The sequence below is a fragment of the Rhamphochromis sp. 'chilingali' genome (assembly GCF_963969265.1).
Source record: "Rhamphochromis sp. 'chilingali' genome assembly, chromosome: 21".
NCBI lineage: Eukaryota > Metazoa > Chordata > Actinopteri > Cichliformes > Cichlidae > Rhamphochromis > Rhamphochromis sp. 'chilingali'.
This window is the reverse complement of record NC_137949.1, coordinates 30616616-30637305: the sequence shown is the minus strand read 5'-3', so window position 1 is coordinate 30637305 and position 20690 is coordinate 30616616. Positions and strand designations below refer to the sequence as shown.

At 41.4% G+C, this 20690-nt stretch overlaps 1 protein-coding gene across 1 annotated transcript; it reads left to right on the top strand.

The window, feature by feature from the left end:
* Window positions 1–1231: 1231 nt before the first annotated feature.
* Window positions 1232–17817, top strand: LOC308389014 (RAS guanyl-releasing protein 1-like). The gene is made up of 17 exons (XM_080870115.1): window positions 1232–1621; window positions 2230–2405; window positions 6919–7024; window positions 8455–8517; window positions 8605–8736; window positions 9408–9561; window positions 9765–9938; window positions 10731–10847; window positions 10954–11229; window positions 11627–11707; window positions 12342–12446; window positions 12597–12706; window positions 13149–13293; window positions 13404–13440; window positions 13829–13960; window positions 16237–16541; window positions 16625–17817. Exons 1-17 carry the CDS (start codon window positions 1488–1490, stop codon window positions 16757–16759), a joined length of 2382 nt encoding a protein of 793 aa, XP_080726241.1. The 5' UTR covers window positions 1232–1487; the 3' UTR covers window positions 16760–17817.
* The last annotated feature ends 2873 nt before the right edge of the window (window positions 17818–20690 follow it).

The following is a 20690-nucleotide window of genomic DNA, read 5'->3' as shown; positions in this document are numbered from 1 at the left end:
AACACACACATACACACACACAGAAAAGTACAAATCAATTTTTTTTAAGATTATAGATAATTAGATTAAACCTGCACAGTTAAACTGAATACAGACAAATACATAATAACTGGATTTCAAAACCTTTTATACTCATACCTGTCGTCTGGCCAATGGGGGAGGCTCATGTGTTTAAATCCATTGATGTGGAGTTAATAGCGCTTTGATGCCAGTCGAATTCACTCAGTCAAGGGGCATGATTCACATTGCAAGTGACGTTGATAAACACGAAAAAATCTCTTGTCATGAACAAGCATTACAGAAGGAAACAATAATCATCCACTAAGATGTTTTTAAACTCCCCCTTTTCAGGTTCAGGCGTGCACCTTCCCCTCACAGCCATGCTGACTAAAGGGAACTACGTACAGGGAGTGGAGATAGGTTTCATGACAGAGATGCCTCAGCTTTTCTTACATCACAGTCTTCACAGATGTGTATGCATCCTTCTTTTATGGTGTTGTGAAAATTCAAATGCAAAGCTCCAGAGCTGATTTAGTATGATTTGGATGATCATTTGTTTATCTGTTTATGACAGGGGGTAGAACTAGAGGATCAAACTTCTCCAGGCTTTCTTCTTACCTTTAACTTGCCAGCTGGCCTGAGTGTAATTTAGAAACCAACTCAGGTACATCCATTTCTCACTTGAGGAAAAATATCTCAGAAATGAGCTTCAGTTTAAAATTAATGAGACTATTTTCAATTTAAAACGTTCAGATCTCATATAATCGTGGCCTCTGGAGTAAAATGTGAGCAGCCATAATCCCCATATCTACGTTTGGATGAAGGTGATAAGACTTCCTAAAGCTCCTGAAAGATTTCAGGAAACATCTTCTTTGGACCACCTACAGCACAATAACACAATCCCTGATTTAAGCTGTAGTGGTAATGGAACCTGCAACCTCTGTTATCTGTTAAAGGAAGATCCACCCTTTCCTGTTGTGCAGAATGAACAAACAACATCTTTTAGTAAACCAAAGGAAGAATCACATTACGCAGTGATTATCCAGAATGTACTCATATTAAAGGGATATTTTAACCTCTGGTTATGTGAATATAATGTGAATTGTTATGGAATAGCAGGAAAATGTGAAAATTAAAAAAATAAAAATAATATGTGATCAAGTTCTAAATCATTGTTAGAGTGCCAAAAGATAATAGGAACATGTGCTTTTCATTTTCTTGGATGGAATGACTTCAACGAGCCCCCCCCCTGCGCCGCTTCCGTGATTAAAATCTTCAAGTATAAATCTAGAGCACGACTTTTGACGCAAGTATAATGACTAGTGAAGCGCGGAGTCCACTCCGTGTGAGTGACAAGCCCGACAGCAGCAGCACGGCCGCCCACTCACAGACAGGCTGGGTGAATCTTAATTGTGTAACGTTCATTGACGAGTCAGCACAATGCTTGTGAGACCGCGGAGGCGCACCGAGCCCAGCAGAGCGATGTAATGCTCCCATCGAGGAGGACACAGATGGACAGCCTAGTTCAACCGCTCGTCGCCCAGTACCTCGCAATGGGATGTCAGTCAAAAGAAAACCAAAACGAAAGTATAACATCAGAGGAAAAGGGCAGAGACGAAGCGTAAGTCGGCTCATCTTTTTGTGCTTTTACTGAGGAGTTTCTGGTTGGTTTTCTCTGGTGAAAACGTGGGCACCTGATCGAAGGTATAGGAAGGTTAATCCTACTATCAGCTATTTGTTAATAGTAAATGTGGAATTTTGGCCAAAATGGTGTCAAAAACTGATGCTTTCCACTTGTTATTGCGCACAAGCGTGTTCAAGTTCACCCGCTTCTCTGCGGCCAGACCTGCTACGCTTGAAGCGCTTACATGCGTAAAACTGTTCCATTTGTAAGCTCTTTGCTCTGGTCACTCGAGAGTTTTATGTGGATGTCCGCAATCAGCCGGTATTTCCCCAAGTTAAAGGAAGGAAATGAGAACAATGAATAGCAAAACACACCACGGGGGTTTCTTAAGTGTAAATAACACCTTCGAGTTGTGTGACTGTGGGACAAATCCTTTCATGCGTGTGGGCTAATAACCCGTGCTCTCGTAAAATCATGGTTTAAGGAGTGTGCATGTACAGTCATACATGTTAATAGCAAAAGGAGAAAGGCACACTTTCACTGCAGTTAACCCTCCTGTACCTCCTCCGCCCTTCACTGTTCTTCTTGTGTTGGTGTTTCTCAAGGAGAGTGACTCAAGGATGCACCTCCAGGTCTAGAGTTTCTCCTCCAGGTCGGCCTCACAGGTTCCACAAACCTAGCCCGGCCCATACCCCGCCGAGTAAATCAGTAATGCCTCTGGGACACCTCACCAAGGGCGCAACCTGGGAGGAGCTCATCCAAGCCTGCCTGCAGTCTTTTGGTAAGTTAGCGCTGACCTTCTTGGCTGGTTTGTTTTACAAGGTGAAGTCCTGCAGTGAACAAAAGACTCCAGAGGGTGTTTGTGCTCTATGGTTGTGTAACAGGTTATGCAGTCCTTCGGATATCAGAAGACATTAAACCTTCAGGTTAAGCGAGATCACAGAATGTTGTAGCTTAAGGAGTCTGTTTTTCTCACCACTTTCTCTCACCAGCAACAAGTTTAGGCAGGCCTCTAAAGAAAGAAGGGAGTGCCTCGTGTTGGAAAGTAAAAAAGTGATTTCTTACCAAGGCTGACTTTATTTTTGTTTAGTGTAAGATTTCATGGTTTGAAGATAAAGTCTCTTGTCGGTCTGATTTTGTGCCTTAATGTTGAGGGACACGGTGTTTGAGGCTTGCTAATTTTTTAGAAATGCTTTTTGCTGCACTCTATTAATTGTGCATTAATATTTCACTGGCTGCATGATATATAGAGGGCGTACTTAAATGAAAGAACAGCACAGCAGTGATTGTGTAGGCTATAGTTGGATCAATCAAGCAGATATCATTGGCTTCATCGAGTTGTCTGGAGTGCTCTTTGAGTTATGGTGATTGCATCTCTGAAGAGACAAGCTTTCAAACTGCCGTTGCCTGGTTACGCAAATGCAGCAAGAGCAGTGGAGAAGTGTTACAATGGACTGCACATAAAATGACATCTCATAACTACATTCATCTGCAGAGATGCAGGTATTAATCACAGTCGGCTTCCCGTTGGCAGGATACAGAATCAATGGGAGGGGTTTTAGCCCTATAGACCCCGTACGCTTGAAAGTTACACCCTCAGTGTGTGACAGTGTCTCTCTGTCAGGATAATGTGTTATGACTGGGGTTTTCCTTGCACAGCCTCTCCTGATAAAATGCATCACAGCTCTGGTCCTCTTGACTCACATCACAGGGGACCCCTAAGGTCCTCGAGTCCTGCCACCTTTTCAAATGTGAGAGTGCACGTAAGAGCTATTTGAAGGATTACCGGATGGCAGCTTCAAGCCTGGCTGAGCTGAAAGGTCAGATCCCTGAACGGTAGTCCTCAGATGCTGACCAACCTTTGAAATGCAGAGCACTGCGAGGTGTGGATCAATAGCTGTTGACATCATCTTTCTCCTTGGACCGCTCAGAACACACCCATATTTTTTTTTCTGTTTTTGTTCTTGCTTTCTTTTTTGTTTATTACAGTACTGCTTGCATTTAATTTGCCTCTTTTTTGCAAATTTGGCAAAATATTTATAAGCCAATAGAATAAGACGCGCTATATAAGTCAAGAAACAGTGGTGGGGTTTTTTGGCCTGATGGAAAGTCTCAATCTTCACAGCTGTGAAGAAAACAACACTTTGTTTATCGCATAAGAATATTTTTATTTTTGTATTTATTTACCCATCTACTCCCACATAAATGCGGGTGCAGATGTTTCAGTATTTATTTAATTTTAATGTTTTTGTTGCAATGTATCTCCTGCTTGGACACTTCATTAACTAACATCAAATCCCAATTTGTAGCTATGTAACATTAATGGTTATTTAGCCATGACATTTAGCTTTTTTTAAAAATTCATTACAACTGGCTTTCTGTTAAAATGTGTTAATTTTGCTTGCTCATGACTTTACATAACTACATATTGCATACAGATCACAACATCTATTTCACATCTTTTGCTGTTAGATAACGGTTTAAGTTACTCTTTCATTTTTAAGCTGTTTATATTCAGAGAGCTTTAGCCTTTAGTTTATTTAACCACTTAAATCCACTTTTAATTCATCCTTTTCTATTTGTTTATATGCAGTTTTTTTTTTTTTTTACTTTACTTTCTCCATCTAAGTAGTTTTTTTTTTTGTTTATTTGTTTGCTTTTTTCCTGCTTGGGAATTACTGTTGTAAAGCACGAATGGAAACAGTGTTGTCGACACAGTTTCACAGAGTCCGAAATATTGTGGAAGATTTTGCCCAGAGTACATAGAGATGGCAATCTGACTCAGGTTCTTCTAAAACAAAAGGACCGTCCAATCTGATAGCCTCTGTCAAAACAAGGAAACATGACGTGCATGTTTGGATCGGCCGATGAATGTCGAAGATAACCTTAAAAGTAGGCCACCGGCCGCATGCCCACTGCAGTGTTTATCATCATTCGCCGGGCAGCAGCTTTCCTAATGTTCCAGTCACTAACAGCCAGTCCGGAGGGGATTTCCTCCCACAATTAACCCTGCACAGGGAGGGTTAGTGGTTGGAAAGTTGTGAAAAAAGTATGGCGTAATTGTTTGCCTTATGGAGACTCACAGCCTCCTGCTGTGCTTTATTTTACAGTAGGTCTGACTCTGAGTGTTAGTAAGTTAAGAGAGTATTAACTGATAATTTGATTAAAGCAATCTTATTATATTTGTGTTTACCAGAAATGCCAAGAAGGAGTGGGAATTGTTCTGCATGCATATGTCTTAACTTTAACTGCACCAAATTTTTGCAACCTGTATCACATGTGTCATTTTATAAGCAGCCCTGTGTTTTTCTTGTCTCTTTTACTCTCTTAATGACTTGGAGGGTAAGGTCACTGACATTCGCTGGGTTTAGATGGCAGAGCCTGCGTGTTACAAACACAAACACACCAGATGCAGGATATGAGGGATGGATTAGTCAGCTGCGGCAGCAGTGGCAAGTTGCTTACAGATAACAAAGATTAGAAAACATGTTGCCATGGCGTCCAAGGTATTTCCAAGGTGATATTGTTTAAAAGTGGGTCCTCAGACGCCTGATATCCTTGATGGTGTAAAGACACTGGCAAAGCTTAAAGGGAAACAGCACGCAGCTTGAGACTTCGCAAATGTTGTTCTTAAGGTTTTCAGCCCATTTTCAGGGACCACAGGGGAAGAAAGACACAAATAGTCTAGAGCTGCTATTAAATTCACTTCCTTTTTACGTCAACCGCAAATTTACGGAACGATACAGTCATTTTTGAATTTGTGCTGAAGATGAGTGGTTTGTTTGAGTGTGTGGGAAAATCACTTTTTGTGCTCATCTTGTCCGATTTTAAGAGGTCATTGATAAGAAATTTGTCTTTCTTTTCGCGGTTTCGAGATGTCAGTCATAGCGTGGAGTCAGACGAGCATTATAAGGAAAGGTGGTCTGCATACAAAGAGAGGAAGTCAGATACATGCAAGGAAAAAGGAAGCCAAAAAAAAGGTAGTGAGACAGGCGAGCAGCAGAAGTAAACACAATCAGAGGAAAAGGTAAGCGTTCAACGGAAAGGTAATGGCACGAGAATGTGGGCATAAGTTTAAGCTAACTGTCTCTTGTAAAGTGATGAAAATGTCTATGCTGGATTTATGTAGTACAAAATAAATGAAGAAGGAGGAGGGTATTTCTTTAACATTATTGATGCATAGACCCTCATCCCACCAACATATCTAGCATGCAAGACTATTGGCTGGGGATAGGGTGGCCAAGCGTCTCATATTATTCTGGACTTTACAGCACCTTTATCTCTTGTTCAGCATGCTGACATAATGTCCCACATTTTGATTGGCTCCAGTTTGCGAAGTGAACAAATATTATAGGAAATGAGGGGCTTATGTATGTGTGCATCGCTGCTGAAACTCAAAGATACCACACAGAAAAGTAGCTGAAATAACAATTTGCAGTTTTAGCAGATGCTGCAAGAGAAAAAGCAGAAGACGCAAGAGCACAAAGACTGTTACGTGAGTCTATAAACACAAAGTTTCACTTGAGTAAAGTTGTGAAAACACTGAAATACAATATTTGGTCTTCACATTATATGAATGCAAAATCTATATAGCTTGCAAAATTTGTGTGTTTATTCTGTTAGTTCACAATATCAAAATTTCAAACTCCCTCCTCAGCTTGGCCTGCATTTCCCCACATAAATATACATTTTGATCCAGATTTATTTGCTGTAAGCAAGAAACATCATGGCAACATGTTATTCTGTTTGCCTTCAAAACATCATCAGCTATGCGATTAACTTTCTGTGAGAAAACTGTGTGATGGATCTGAAAACCACATTTGAGTTAAACATGATGCGAAACCAAAAGGGGGTTTATCTTAGTACTAGTAGCGGCTTCTGTATTTAAAAAATACACACATATACACACACACGTATATGTATGTATATGTATATATGTATGTATGTATGTGTGTGTACGGTGGCCCTGAGAGGCCAAACGGAGTGCATATATACCATCTTTGAGTCATTTGATATTCAAAACCCACCAGCCCCCCAAAAAAGCAACAAAAACCATGCCACAAACCCCCATCTGATCTCTGATAATCAAACAACAACAGCAACAAAAGCAGCTCTAATAGTACATTTTAATGTGATGTGCTCTGGTTGATTGTATTTGATGAAAGGCAGGCAGAAGAATTCTCACCATCAGAGCAGGTTTTATCTGAGAGGGTGGCGTGTGTTTTTGTAAACCTCCTCCTCTTTACAGCGGCGACGCCTAACTCGAGCACGTGTGCGTTCGTTTTCTTTTGCAGACGCAAACGGATGTGTAAACGGGAACGGCCACTTGCTGAACATCACCCTGACCATGCACCGTCACCTCATCTCCTCCGGTGATCTGCTGGACAAACTCGTCTTTTTATATCCTTTGTGGAGTGCATCATAAAAGCTTTGGGGGGGCTGCTGTCACAAGGCAGGGACGTGATTCAAACAAATCAGCGGCCAATTCTGGGCAGAAAATGTAGACCAAGATCAGACCACTTGTTCTGCCGTGTGCTGCTTTCATTTGGTTGTCAACAGCAACACGCTGTCAAGTTCATACTTGGCTCACAATGCAGCCTGTAGCTGTCAGTGTGTAAAATGTGATAGGAAAGTGGCAGTTCGTGTTTGCTCCTCCTGTCAGACATTTTAGATTTTGTACATCAGTTGCTTTCAGTGTGCAACTTTCCTCTATTCTGAGCTGGTGTATTCAATAGCGGGGAGTCTATTACCTTTCAGCATTTTGGTCTCTTTCAGAATGTTTGGTTCAGTGCTTTTTTATTTTCTCTGCTTCACACCAAAAAAAACCCATGTTTTTTTAATGCCTTGTGACTTGTGGGGAGGATCTATAATCTCAGCTTTCATTCAGGAAACAGCAGTGGCATCACAAAGCCCCTCAGAGGAGCTTATCAGCCCCACGGTGAGAAAGCCTTGTGGTTTCAGGTGTTAATTACCTCTGCCTCTTTCACATACAAGTTCTCTCCAGCTATATATAAACACAGACCCTCCACTGCCTAAAGAGCCCCCCGCTCGCGCAGACCCACGTCAATGCACGCACGGCCGAATGGCCCTCTCTGCTATTTTTAACCCTCTCGTTCTGTGCCCGAGACCCAAAAGGATGCATCAAATAAATACAGTGTGTGGGTTAGGATCAGGGAAGAGGCACAGGGGGCCATTAACAGTCTTCATCACAGTCTGGCCTTGGAATTGCGTGGGCACTTCTTCTGCTCCTATGACGCAATTAGCCTTTTTATGTGCTTCACCGCAATCTCGTTCCTGCCAGCGCAGAGCTATACAGTCGGTTGGATATAAATTCACAGGGCGGTGTTTTTCTGAGCAACATGTGCTAAAAGGAAGGCAGAGTGACCTCCGTAATAAATAATAGCCTTTCGAGCTGACAGCACTGTTTAAACTGCCGCACGTTTAAAGATCCGTCGCAAAACAGTTTTTCTACAATATACGAGGCACCGATTCTGCGGTTTCTTTGTGCATTATGTTGTTCTCTTACCTCTGTAAGCCAGAATGATTCATTCCGTGATGCTCATCGGGAGTTTTGCTTCATGCAGTCGCCTCCTCCCACATTAACAAATGTCACCTGTGTTTGCCTTTTCAGTTTAGTTTTTTTTTATTAATGACTTTGTTTGCTGGAAAGAAGTTGCACAGTCACATCAACCATATGTTCATTATTTACTCCAGAAAAAAATTGTCTAGAATAACTTGCTGGCAAGACAAGCAGCAGTGAATCCAAGCTTTAACTTTCATATTCATCAGGTTTATGCTCATGTCACTTGCTCCTTAACTGAAGTCCTCACGTTTAAAACGGCAGTAGACAGCGAGCAGCCAGCAGAGTGCCAGAGGATATGCTACCTCATCAGGTCAGTCCCACAAATACACCGACTCAGAGTTCAATTTGGCTTGTTTTTACATCTCATTCACACTGTTATCATTCTTTACTCTTACAGGCACTGGATCCAGGAATTCTGGATGATGTTCCGGTTGCACCACAGCTTGTCAGACAGCCTGGATGAGTTTCGGGATCTGATCCGAGAGCACGGACAGGAGCGACTTTGCTCTCTCCTAGAGACCAAATGGATGTAAGTGTTAATCTCCGGCCAGCTGGCCAACTGAGACATTAGGTCTACAGAACTCTCGGTTGCTTGTTGCAGTCATAAAAGTACTGAAATCAGTCACGATCAAGAATAGAGACTCTCACTATGAAAAACACAGACCCGTAGTAAGCATGCTAAATCTTTCATTTTTTATTGTTGTTGTTTTTTATCATTTAGGTTGCTGTGATGAAACTGGACTGCACAGTTTTAAGTTAAATACTCAGATTGATGCTGCAGCTAACTATAATTATATTTAGAGAATAATCTGCCAATTAATAATTAGTGATGCAAAGAGTTGTTTTATATATAATGTGAGAAATATCAGTTTCACGCATATCACATGCTTTATTGTGTCTGATCAACAGCCCAATACTAAAGCAGCAACATTAATAAAAGTGGTAGATACTTACATTTGTTAAGCTAAAATCATTGAACTGTAGAATTAAAAGATTAAAACTCCAAACTGCACGTTTTGTAGCTGCACCATTTTTCTCTCCAGGAAGTGACCGCAAATAAATGTAATGAAACGCTCTGTGGGAGACTTCCATGAATCAACAAACAAAGAAATCCATTTGCAGCTTTTCAGTCTATGAAGTTTTGCTGCTACATAACCTTTCTTCTGATGCAGTCACGTTTTGTTTCGTTGTGTACTCCAGAACCGAACGAGACTGGTCGTGGAAAGCCAGCCAGAAGATTAAAGCTAACAGCAGTAAAAAGAGGAAGGTGTCGCTCCTTTTTGACCACCTGGAGCCCATTGAGTTGGCCGAGCATCTCACCTACCTTGAATTTAAATCCTTCTGCAGAATATCAGTGAGTATAAACACACACCAACTTAAAAGAACAAGCGCACCTGTTTGTAGCTTATCATTAACACTTTGCTGTTTTGTTTTTGTTCTCTGTTTTTTTTTTTTAAATTACATTTACTAAGAACCATTAAGTGTTTCCTCCTGACAGGAAATGCTTTGCAGTTTCCGTGCAGCGGTTTATGCTCCTGTCTCTGCTCTCTTTGCCAGTTTGTAGACTATCAGCATTACATCCGCAGCTGCTGCATGAAGGACATCCCCGTGATGGAGCGTTCCATTGCGCTGTGTAACGGTGTCTCCCAGTGGGTTCAGCTGATGGTGCTAAGCCGGCCAACTGCTCAGCTGAGAGCTGAGGTTTTCACTAAGTTTATCCACGTTGCACAGGTAGTGGTTAAATCAACCCCCACTTCCACTACACATATACTTTCTGTGCTTACATTTCCTCTTCGCTTAAATCTATGTGCGGTTGTTCCAGCACCTTATCTAACTAGTGTTAATATGACTTTTGTCTCACTCTGAAAGCCCCTCACATGTTAGTAATTGTGTAATGCATATTCAGAGAGCTTGTAGTGATTCTCAGGAGCTGTGCTGCAGGCTTTTAGGGTATCCAAATATCTTACCGATAGAAAAATATTATCTGAATGCAAGCTAATGAAGTCACCAAGTGGAACACTCTTAAACAATGAGGACTTTGTAGGAGAAGAAAAGCAGGAAATGACTCGTGAGTGTAGTCTCTGATCAGAGCTGGCTTGTTAAAACCACTCCAACGTGAAGCTGTGTGCAGCCTGCTGAGAAGTGATACACTGGCTTTGGGGAGCCGTTAGGCAGGCTTGTACTCTGGAGGACCTCTTGCAACACTAATGCACCAGTCTGCTGCTGCTCACTGCTGTCAACCTCAAAACCCACGGGTGTGGAAACGAATTTCACACCATAATGCTCCAGTGACAGCAAGAACTGGAGAATTTATAAAAAATAAGAGAGGGAAAAGCATTTCCAAAAAAAGAGCGAACCATCAGAGTGCAGTAAGAAAAAGCCAACGATCTAAGTGGCTTATGTAATGCCACTGTTGTGGATTATATAACCAAGGCTACCTGAAACAAGTTTAATTGCGCGTTTATAAGTGTGTGTGTGTGTGCGTGAATGGACTGACGTGTGTTTCTTGTGCGTGTCCGCCAGAGTCTGCACCTTATGCACAACTACAACACACTAATGGCGGTGGTGGGAGGCCTATGTCACAGCTCAATCTCCAGACTGAAAGACACCACGTCGCACGTACCGAGTGAAGTCACTAAGGTAAAGGGTAACTGGCAACGCGATGTCCAGTTCATTTAGAGTCAAGGATCAAAATACTGGAGAAAAATAACTGTAGCACAATGATAAAAATGATTTCATTCCCCAGGTACTGAACGAGATGACAGACCTGCTGTCCTCTTGCAGAAACTATGACAACTACAGACAAGCTTACAACAAGTGTACAGGTTTTAAAATCCCCATCCTGGGTGTCCACCTCAAAGACCTGATCTCAGTCAATGAGGCCATGTCGGATTATGTCGAGGACAACAAGGTGAACGTCCAGAAGCTCCAGGCCCTGTACAACCACATCAACGAGCTGATCCAACTCCAGCAGATCCCACCCAGGCTGGATGCCAACAAGGACCTGGTTCACCTGTTGACGGTAGCGAACTGCTCGCGGCGACTTTGGGTTCATTTGAAATTGTTATGCAGCTTCATGTGATTCAGCAAGTAGCGCTGAACACATACAAAGATGCAAATGAGTGCAGCATGTGGATTGTCTTTTTCTCGTGTGGGTGTGATTAGAGTCTATGATCTATGAGTGTGTGGGTGACAAGCTGAATGTGAATGAGAGTGAGTTCAGATTGCTGTATTGTTGTATTATCTGAGTGCAGTGTGCTAATCCTACTTGAATGACAGCATGCCCGTGAAGAGATAATAATTACCCCGCAACCTGAATTCACCTTCACCAAAACATGTTTCAAGGAGAAATCTAGAGACCTTTTTCTCATTCTGTTTACCTTCCATGCAGCAATAAGTGGCTTTTTAATGTCTTGCAGCTATCCTTGGATCTTTACTACTCTGAGGATGAGATTTATGAACTGTCGTATGCACGGGAACCCAAGAACTGCAAAGCACCTGTGAGTGATAGCAACAGACACGATTTAAGTAAACATTTGTTTACCAGCTGGAAAAATTCAGCATATCAACAAACTAATAGATTGTCTTGGAAAGCAGGATTATTCACTCTCTTTCTTTAGAGAGAGCAGCTGTTTATCTTGGCCTAATGCAAAGAGACAGAAACAGCAAGCCTTTCACCTCTTTGGGACCTGAGATTGGTTAAGCAAAAGTGTAATGATGCTTAACGGAAGCAAAGGCTTATTTGCTTTCTCTCAGAGATGAGAATATAGATTTCACTGTCTCTTGTGTGTGCTAAAAATGAAGCAATTACTTAGTCTGAAGACTGAAAATAAGAAAGTGCCTAGCCTGACATCCGTGCAACATTGTTGAAAGTGAATTTTTATGCTTTTGTTAAACTGACTAACTTAAGCGCAGTAATTAGCCTGTAATGTCTTGGTTGTTTCACCCATGCACTCAGAAAAAGAGTCTTTGCCCTCATAATCGTACCTACGTAACAGATTTAAATGGAATTAAATTGCTTAAAGTTGTCGTCATTTGGGCCTTATTTTATGGAGTGTATGATAACTGAAACTCCTTTGGTCAGATGTTATTTTGCATATCTCCTGAGACTTAGTTTTCTTTTTTTTTAATCAGCCAGCCACACCTTCTAGACCTCCCGTGTTTGTGGACTGGGCATCAGGAGTGGCTCCTAAACCCGATCCTCGAACCATCAGCAAACACGTGCAAAGAATGGTCGATGTAAGCGCTTCCCTTTTTCAAGCCTCCACAGTTTTCAAGCCTCCTTATTTCAACTATTCTCTTGCATGATGCCATCCTGACAGCCTGCCTTCCCCGCTATTGTTCGCTAACAACTGAGCAACAATGCTTTTTATTTGTTGTCATTCGCAGTCCGTGTTCAAGAACTACGACCACGACGAGAACGGCTTCATTAATCAGGAGGACTTTGAGAAAATCGCTGCTAGCTTTCCGTTTTCCTTCTGTGTCATGGACAAAGAGAAGTGAGTCTCTTGACAGGTCATGTATTTGCTCAGAGGCTATTTATGACTTCAGGGGAGAGGAAGCAAAAGTGGCATTTGTAGATGTGTAGTGGCGAGTTTAGCAACCGGAAACATAAAATAGCTGCGGAATTAACCATAAAGCTGCCGCTAAATGTGTACATGAAAACCAGCACAACTGATAGGCAACCGGTGCTGTAAAAAACGTTGTCACTAAGTGGTATATGTTTTTTTTACAACCACTGGGCAGATGAGTGGGTGTAGCCATCTATAAATATGGAGAGACATTAATGAAAAATTTTTAAAAAACCTACAAAAATAACATGTAAATTATTACTATTAATAGATTTTTAGTATATCAGGCTCTTTTGCAATCATCCTGTATCACAGCTCTGTTTCCTCTTTTAAACATCAGCTTACAATATATGTGTTGTGGTTTTTTCAGGGAAGGCCAAGTCAGCAGAGAGGAGATCACAGCTTATTTTATGCGGGCCAGTGTCATCTGCTCCAAGCTGGGCCTTGGCTTTGTCCACAACTTCCAGGAGACCACTTACATGAAACCCACCTTTTGTGACAACTGTTCAGGATTTGTAAGGAAACACAAACCTCCTTGGTGCTGTTTTCTAAAAAAAATGTCATTTGGGTTTTGCTCTTTTATGTTTAGTCACATAAATGTTGTTCTCTCTCTTTTCTCTCACAGTTATGGGGTGTCATCAAGCAAGGCTACAGATGCAAAGGTGAATATGGTGATCTCACTCGTGTAACTTTGGTATCTCTGGCCAAATGTCAGTTAACTCAAATACTTGGAGAGGTACACTCTGTCTTGTGGGGAGCAGGTGAAATGGAGTGTGGTTTTTCGTTGCGTTGCATGTTGCTAGTTGAACCTTGCAGCACATGACAGAAAGAGACTGCACTGAGAACCACAATTTTCTTCCCCCTCCCCCGTCCTTCTAAAGATCTGAGAACTATTTGTTTGCTTGACAGTAAGCATGCAAAAACAAGAGTCTGAGAGTTGCATTTGCAGAACAGATAGTGTTCAAAGAGAAGTGAGAAGTCAGTTTATTGAAGCTAGATCAACTTCGGTTCCTGTTGTGACATGTCGTGCATTCTTTTGGGCCTGCACAGACTGCGGGATGAACTGCCACAAGCTGTGCAAGGACCAGGTGGCGTTTGAGTGCAAGAAGAACACCAAAGTGACCAACGCCACTGACAGTCCGACCCCGAGCTCCACGCCGGTCACCACAGGCACTTCAGAGGGTGGGTTGTGTTGATGGGGTACACCCGCATTCAGTACTGTTAATCACGCCATGCTTTTCTTGCACATGTTACCGCACAATCTCACCTCAAATATGTAGACAATAACAAATACCCGGCATGGAGTAATCACTAATTTTCTGTATCATGTGCCATCTTCTGGCAGAAAGTTTTTAAGCCACTTGTTCATTGGTGAGACAGTTTTTGTTTCCTGTAATCACTGCCTCCGACACTGCACAGAAAATAAAGTTGTTTTTTTCTCATCTGTGCCAAAAAGAGTTTGCAATAGCTGTAAGAAAAAACAATTCTTGAACGCAAGGTCAGGTCTGCTGTGAGGGTGATTTCCCTCCATCTATCGCTAGGAACAGTTTCACTTACAGTAAAACTCAAGCTGCCCACCGGCTTTAAAAATGCTTCTATATTCGGAGCAGAAAAACTTTCGTTTTTGCTTATTATAGGCTGACTAACTAAGAGACTCAGGCTCTTTCAAAATTAGTCTTTCTGACGTACTGTTTTGTCATATGGTGTGATAACTGATCTGAGCCATTTTCTTTAAGGATCACTGATTGCTCTTTAGGCATAAAAGTTACTTTAAAGAGGAGCTTTTTAGTTAATAACATGAAATAAAAGAAACCAAAGAATGTTTTAAACTATGAGGGTAATCAAAGTTACATTTCAAAATATGTCCAAATCTACTACAATTATTTATAATATTACGAGGATGAAGATCCATTTTACTGTAGTTCAAATGGTAAATGGGCGATCTTCTACTCGCACACTCAAAGCACTTTGTAAAACATGCCTCATTCAACTATTCACACCCATTCATTCTACGCCTTTTCTAGTGCTTTATATCTAGCATTTACATCCATTCACATGCATTCACATTCTAAAGAACGCATCTTAGAGCAACTTGGGGTTCAGGATCGTATTCAGGGATACTTTGGTATGCAGACTGGAGCAGCCAGAGATCAAACCTCCAACCTTCCAATTAGTAGATGACCTGCTCTACCTCCTGAGCTACAGCCACCACATAATTGGTAATATACACTCTCTGGCCACTTTATAAGGTACACTAGCAGTTCCCACTAGTGGTTTGGCCTTTTTATTGCATAGATTCAACTAGGTGCTAGAAACATTGCTCAGAGGTTTAGGTCCATTATTTGCATGATAGTGTCACACAGCTGCTGCAGATGTGTCGGTTTCATATACATCATGCAAAGCTCCCGTTGAGCCACATTGCAGTAGGGGCTTTATGGGACCTTTGGGCAGCAGAAGACCGCTCCTTTTATGCCCATCTGCTTGTATTTGTATGCAGAAGAGCACGTGTTTTGCATTTAAAACATATTTGTGATAAGTGAACAGGTGTGCCTAGTAACGTGGCAAGTGAGACAAATCTCTGTTTAATATTGTGAACAAGACGGTGTCTGGAACAATGAATACCAATATTAAAGTCAATACGTGGTCTAAAAGTAAGTTTAGAGTCAGTGCAATGTAAATATTTTTCTGCTTTCTGAAGGGGAAAATATTCAGGCTATGGCAAAAGATTTTAGTTAAAGGTTTGTCTTTACGCTAAAGAGCATAGAGTAAGTTTTTTTGATCTACAAAGCAATAATTTGTTAGCTGAGAACCAGGTTTGAAGAGTTTTAAAGTCAAAGTGCAGAACTGTTGAGGTTGTAAAACAGAGGTCTTTGATGTATAGACAATAGTGTCATCTGCGTAAAGTTGCGTAGAGTAATTAGTTGAATAGAATACAAAAAGAAGTGGTGCTAGGATAGAAACTAGCAGCACCCCTTGCTGCTGAGTAATCAGATCCGATTTGCACCCACTTAAAAACTGCACGCTGCTTTCTGTTGCACAAATAGGACTTAAACCACATCAATGCCTGTTGGGAAAGAACAATAGCATGGAGATTGTCAGTGAGAAGATGCTGATGAACCAAGTCAAACGCATTGGTAAGCTTTGTAAGACAACCGTGATCAGCAAAAAGGAATCATTAGACAATTTTAGCCCTTTCATTTTAGTTGTATCATATTTCATACATGAGCTTTTGAGATCTCTACATCATCAACGTGATTTTTATTTTTGTTTTTTTTGAAAAATGTGTTGTATACAATCAGACACAAGCAGTGCTACTGTGAGCAATAAATTGCACAAAAATGTTGGATGTAGCTCATGGTTCAGGTTTTACAGGGCTATGAGAACAATAGCTATTTCCGTCTGTTAATGTGCATTTTGAAATTAACAGAAATAATTACTAAGCGTGTCCCTCTGCCCAGGTTCAGAAGAATGTCCTTTCCCCTACCCTCCGGATGACAGGAGAGACTGGAGCCCGGACTCCCCAGTCACTTCCAGTTCGAGGCCTAGGAGAGTCCATAGCCATACCCAGACAGATGGACCTGAAGTATCGCCCACCTCAGCTTCTCTCTTAGTCCCAGCAACACCCACCCTCACCTCATGTCCCAGCCCAATACCCCAAAGAAAACAGCGATACTGTGCCAAATGGGAAAACAGAGCTTCTGTTGTGCAAAAGCCTAAAGAGCCAGAGGAGGAGAGCAAACCTACCTATGAAACTCTGGAACTGGTGAGTATCACACTATGAATTATACTCTACTTTTATGCACCATATCGCCCACTTGTTATTTTAATATAAGGTTTCTTTAACAGGAGAACCAGAAGCTCCGTAAAGCTAATGAGACACTACGTAAGAAACTAAAAGAGACAGAGCGGGAGGTGGAGATACTAAAGACATTGCTGAAGAGGCACGCTCTCCACCCAGTGGAGGAGGACTCCTCCTCTTAGACTTATACATACACTGATGCTTCAGCAAGGGGACTGGTGCTGCCTCCGTGTGGCAGCAGGTATGAATCCTGATTTGATCATGAACAGTGCAAGTATTTATCAGTATAATGAGATGAAGATAACATGATATAAAGGAGAATACGCTGCACAAGTTGTTTTTATCAAGGAAGTAAAATCTGTGTGTCACCAATAATAAGGTTAAGGAATTTCTTTAAAGGTGGTGGATTTTTTTAAAGCTAAATACGGTGCAATTTAACAACTTGTTGTTTTTTTTTAAATGCACATTTATCCAAATTACTTTTTAGTGGGAAGATGGTTTTAAAAAAGGCTTTTTTAAATTGCAAATCTGAAGTAAACAGGACAAGCCCCTTTAATGTTTTCAGCAGCTTAGAAAGGTGACAATCAGTAGCTTGAGCATTACTTAATTTATTTAGCTAGTGTGCAAACACAAGGCATCATTGAATGAAGGAATGCAGTATTTTTAGAGGGGGAAAAGGCATTTGCAGAATGTGTTTGATCAATTCTTGATCAGTTAATGAGCTTAGCTATTTATGTTAAACATAAAATGGAAATCAAAGGCTGCAGTAAAATGTGTGAGCAGCGGAAAAGGTCATCAAAAAGTGCATGTCGTTACTAGCAATGACAGGAACCCACTGAGCTTAGAGCAGCAGAATGAAAGTTGTACAGATTGCTTTATATTGTTTTCACTGCTCGTTTCAATGCACAACATGCTTCTGTCAATATTTATTGTGTGAAACACTACACACTTCATAAGAACAGTGAGATATCGGAACATTTTGTACAGTATAGTGGTACTTTCATGGAGTTATTTATGCTTATGTTGGCTTCATATTGATACTTAAAAAATGGCTGGTGCAGCCATGCTATTTTGATGTAGTGTGGCCCATCGTGTGAGTGTTGTACTGTGAGCTGAGATATGTGTTTGTGATGTACATGTAATGTATTGTAAATACAACGTATACACTGTGCCGTTGTACTCATGTCGAGGTTCATCCTATTTCTCAGTATTGTTCTCTTATTGTTCTAATAAATAATTCATATTCTATAGTAAACATTTTCCTGTGTTACTCAGTGTGACCACCGGGAGTCACCAAAGCATCACCATAAGAAGGTTTTCAGATTCATTTTAGTGATTGCTGGTTTTCAGTTTCTAAACATAGAGGTATATTCTGTGAATGCTCGAGTTAGCTGTTGTATGTCTATTTCTAAGAATGTGCCCTGCAAATAATATGAGTGGTAGTTAACTTCAATAACATCCTTTTTAATGCTAGGTTTAAAATATATCGTTTTTAACAACATCCACTACTAGTTAAAATAAGTAGCACATCTCCAACACATTGTTTTGCAAGAATCCACAGACTTGTGCTGAAACAAACCGTTAAAGACAGCATGTATCACCCCGTCTGCCAACTGTGCCAATCTGGCCTGTCCCTAGAGCTTTGCTGCAGGTAATGAGTCTGACTCCACAGTACATGTTGGCCAGTAGATAATGAGAGGGCAACTGTCTGCTGTTGCAGGAGGAAGGACTCAAACGAAGGACCTAATAATTCTCTTTTTTTGTCACTGCTCACTGCAAACAGCAGGTGATTTATACACTACTATATTCCCGGTGCTGTGATTCAGCATGTCTATATTTCTATAGCTGTATTTCATCAGATAAGAAGGCAGCTATCTGAAAGTATAAAGCATTTCCACATATATTGCATCTGTATTGTTGCCTGGACCAGGATAGCTTCTTAGGCACAGCAGCAGTTCCCAAGCCTAGCCTTGTGGTGACAGCTAATTTACTTTTATTTGAATGTGACATCCAGCTGCTGGGGAGTAGCTCCTCGAGTCTACCAGGCTCCATGCACACTAATGCTGAATAATTTCCAATACCATGGCTGGCTGAGAGAAAGTGACAGAAAGAACACGTGTTAAACTGTCATCTCAAAGGCTGCTTTTTTTCAATCAAGGCTGTGATAAAAGCTTGAGAGGAGAAATGTCTTTGCCCCGGTGTGCTAAAGTAGTCGTCAAAAAGATAAATATATCAGACACAAATCCATTTACAAACCCAACAGAGACTGTAAACATAACACATTGTGGTGCATTTAAGTCTGAAAGAGACCACAAGACACATGTAGGCTAAGTGATACAGAGTATGACTTCCTTCTACGTACACTAAGATCAAAATATGACCAACCAATTAAAGCAGGCAGACTGAAATGATTTATCACCCAGACATCAGTTGCCACTAGGTGTGAATGTGCGAGTGAATGTGAGTGCGAATGGTTGTCTGTCCCTGTGTGTTGGCCCTGCGACAGACTGGCGACCTGTCCAGGGTGGACCCCGCCTCTCGCCCTATGACAGCTGGGATAGGCTCCAGCGCCCCCCGCGTCCCTGGAAAGGATAAGCGGAAGTGAATGGATGGGACATCAGTTGCTGTGTACTTGGGGGAATTGGGCCATTGTGAGATATCCATAAGTTAACTTAATGTGCTAAGTCTAATGAACACACTCTCTAAAACTAATCAGACAAAGATGTGAGCAGACCATTTTATGTCCCCCCTGACAGCATGCAGAAAACACATCGGGAGCACACACAGGGGACTTTCCTTTCAAACACGAACAAGCGCCACCGCCGCAGTGCCTGTAGGATACAGGAACACCACAGCCAAACTCAGCTCCACATATTCCCTTGATTATTAAACAGAGTTCATCAAGTTCTAATGATGGCCAAAGGACCATTGTGGAAGAGCAGAGAGAGAGAGAAACCCCAAGTGAAGGTGCAGGAAAGGCAGAGAAAGACACGTTTTTTCTAAGGAATCTTCCAGAGGTGGCTTTAAAACTGAAGCTGTGGTTACATTTTTTAATTAACCTTGATGATAGCGGAGGAGTGTAACGGGAGAAGAGAAGTGGAGGAGTTCTGCTCTGCAAAGGCAAACAGTACTGCTCAGCTGCCTCCCCCTCTTTCCAACCTTTGTCAGTGAAACCTAAAACAGTCAGTTTTAGGTTTCTAATGCAAGCTAATGCACCTATGAGCTCAAGGTAAACACAGAATAGCAAGAGAAGAGTTATGTCTGAACCTGATATGAAGGTAATGAATGTGTGGGCACCACTGTGTGTGCATTTACACAGAGAGAAACATCAGGCTGCCCTTTCTGGCTCTGGCTTTGGAATAGGCATATATTTTCGAGGCTTAGAAAAAGAGGCACAGTGACAGAATGGTGTGTGTGAAAAGCCAAAAAATACATAATTCCTCTTGGTTGTTTTGTGTTTGCAGTGCATTCCTGCAACTTGTAACCTAGAGCATCAGTGATCTGCATCACAAGGAAAAGACTTAGGTGCTGTTTAGGTGATGTGAGATGTACACGCTTCACCAGTGCAGCTGCCAGTATGATTTATGATAGATATTCACTCCCCTGTTGTTCCCTAAGGCGTACTTTGGTGCAAAGTGAGAGTGGTATAAACAAAAAAAGAAACTCTAAAAGTTATAATTGCCCCGAAACAAACACTTTTATATTGGCTCACATCTGTGTGAAATTGAAAAGCAGATTGTTGGCAAATCTATGTCTTGTTTTAAGCTGCTCAATACAAAGATGCCAAAAAACAAGAGACATCTGAAGGCAAACACTGATGGTTATATAGCATCTAACAGAACAAGTACTTCAAAGACAGCCTGGAGAAAACGCAGATTACCGTAACTGATGAAAAAATGAAACCAGGTGGTGATTTTAAAAAAAGAAGAAGAAGAGAAATCACAGGTACAGGGAGTGCAGAATTATCAGGCAAAGGAGTATTTTGTCCACATCATCCTCTTCATGCATGTTGTCTTACTCCAAGCTGTATAGGCTTGAAAGCCTACTACCAATTAAGCATATTAGGTGATGTGCATCTCTGTAATGAGAAGGGGTGTGGTCTAATGACATCAA

What these genes read in the sequence shown, in the direction of transcription:
- LOC308389014 (XM_080870115.1), top strand. Translation starts at nt 1,488, where the DNA reads ATGCTCCCATCGAGGAGGACACAGATGGACAGCCTAGTTCAACCGCTC. An exon ending in GAAAAGGGCAGAGACGAAGC is followed by an intron (nt 1,622 to 2,229) that starts GTAAGTCGGCTC and finishes GTGTTTCTCAAG; the next exon opens with GAGAGTGACTCAAGGATGCA. An exon ending in CACCACAGGCACTTCAGAGG is followed by an intron (nt 13,961 to 16,236) that starts GTGGGTTGTGTT and finishes CCCTCTGCCCAG; the next exon opens with GTTCAGAAGAATGTCCTTTC.